The sequence below is a fragment of the Malania oleifera genome, chromosome 9, assembly GCF_029873635.1.
Source record: "Malania oleifera isolate guangnan ecotype guangnan chromosome 9, ASM2987363v1, whole genome shotgun sequence".
Taxonomy (NCBI): domain Eukaryota; kingdom Viridiplantae; phylum Streptophyta; class Magnoliopsida; order Santalales; family Ximeniaceae; genus Malania; species Malania oleifera.
Genome location: NC_080425.1, coordinates 30,629,224 through 30,631,059, shown reverse-complemented (window position 1 = coordinate 30,631,059; position 1,836 = coordinate 30,629,224). Strand labels below are relative to the sequence as shown.

The 1,836-nt window shown below is 45.3% G+C and overlaps 1 protein-coding gene across 1 annotated transcript; it reads left to right on the top strand.

The window, feature by feature from the left end:
- Nucleotides 1–1,269: 1,269 nt before the first annotated feature.
- Nucleotides 1,270–1,836, top strand: LOC131163412 (uncharacterized). The gene has a single exon (XM_058120002.1). It carries the CDS (start codon nt 1,270–1,272, stop codon nt 1,834–1,836), a length of 567 nt encoding a protein of 188 aa, XP_057975985.1.

The window sequence follows — 1,836 nt, the reverse complement described above, 5'->3', positions numbered from 1 at the left end:
CCTTGAACTAGTGGGAATCCAAAGTGAGGGAAGGTAGAGAGAGAGAGAGAGAGAGAGAGAGAGAGAGAGAGAGAGAAAGAAAGAGAGAGAGAGAGAAAAAGCTAAATTGTTCAAGTGTCAACAAGGATCTCCCTTAAATAATAATCAAGAGAATTTGTAGGAGAGAGGCAAAATTGTGCAAGATATCATCTTCCAATAGTAGACTGACATGTCATATATCAATTAATGAAAATATGAATATTTTAGCCCATTTAGTCGTGACACATGGTTAGGATAAGAGCAAATAAAAGAAAACACATGTCAGGAATGATAAAAGGCGCTTAAATAACTTATGTAAAGGCTAAAGAGTTGGGACCCCCTTTAACAAACCCTAATTTGAGTCCACCAAGCCAATATTCTTTAGAACATCCCAATACTGGGATTGATAAATACCCTACCAAGTATATCTAGAAAAATGAATAAAAATCCGTTAATTTGAACTGCATCCGACCCATTTTAACCGACTTATAATCATTCATTTGCTAAACGAGTTGAATATGATTTTTCATTTTCATATCTGCCTCCTTAGCGGGTTGGGTCAGGTTTATCCGACGGATATCCACCAACCCGCTTACATTATTAACCCAGAAAAGCCCAACAGGCTACAACCAGCCCCAGCCAGCCCAGTGAGCCCACTGCCCAAGTGCCCACATGGCCCACATGCCCCGCTCGGCCCCTCCCACTCCTAGGCCAGCCCTAAATCCTTAATGCCTTGTTCAATTCGAGCCCTAGCTGCCCTATTCAATTCTTCATTCGAGTGTCTCTGTTCAGAGAGCCAGCACAAGAGAGTGAGAGACCCTTCTGGCCTTCTTCTTCAACCCTTTCGAAGCCTTCTGGCCTTCATGAGTTCGTCATCACCCTTCGAACCAGCAGGAGCTTCGCGAGTTGGTCTTCCACACTGCGAATCAGTAGGAGCCCTTCGCGAGTTCATTAGGAGCTTCGTGAGTTCGTCGTGGACATTTTGAACCAGAAGGAGCTCTTAGCAAACTCGTCTTCAAGCCTTCGTGAGTTCATCTACATCGAAGTTCGAATTTGTAAGTTCGTGAGCTTTTAGCAAACTCGTCTAAGCCTTCGTGAGTTCAAAGTGGGAGCCTTGTCCCCAGGGTACGATCTTTTTATTTCTTAATTGGGTACATTATAATTATCAGGAGAGATCAGGAACATGCTTGGCTAGTATCACTTAACCATATCCTCAACTTACAATCATACTAGCTAGCTACCAAAACATACATGGAGGGAACAATCTATGAGGAAAAAGCTGAAGGGGTGGGTGAATTCTCGGAAATCTTCCTCCGGCCAATTGACCTTTCCGACGCTGATGATTTCATGGTGTGGGCTGCAGATGAAAGGGTGGCCTCCTTCTGCCGCTGGGACACCTACACCTCCAAGGAAGATGTCATGAACTACATAAAGAGCACTGCCATTCCCCACCCATGGTTCAGGGTCATTTGCCTCAACTACAAAGCAATTGGGGCTATTTCAGTGACTTCAAATTCTAAAACCACTGATAGGTGTAGAGGGGAACTTGGGTATGCTCCGGCCTACAAGTACTGGGGCAACGGAATCGCCACCCGGGCAGTGAAAATGGTGGCTTCGACCATATTCCAAGAGTGGCCGCACTTGGAGAGACTCGAAGCTCTAGTTGTTGTCGATAACCGGGGCTCGCAGAGGGTGTTGGAGAAGGCTGGGTTCAGGAGGGAAGGGGTCCTGAGGAAGTATTACGTTCTCAAGGGAAAACCTAAAGACATGGTGATGTTTAGTCTTCTTTCCATTGATGCTGCAACATCCTTTTCCTAG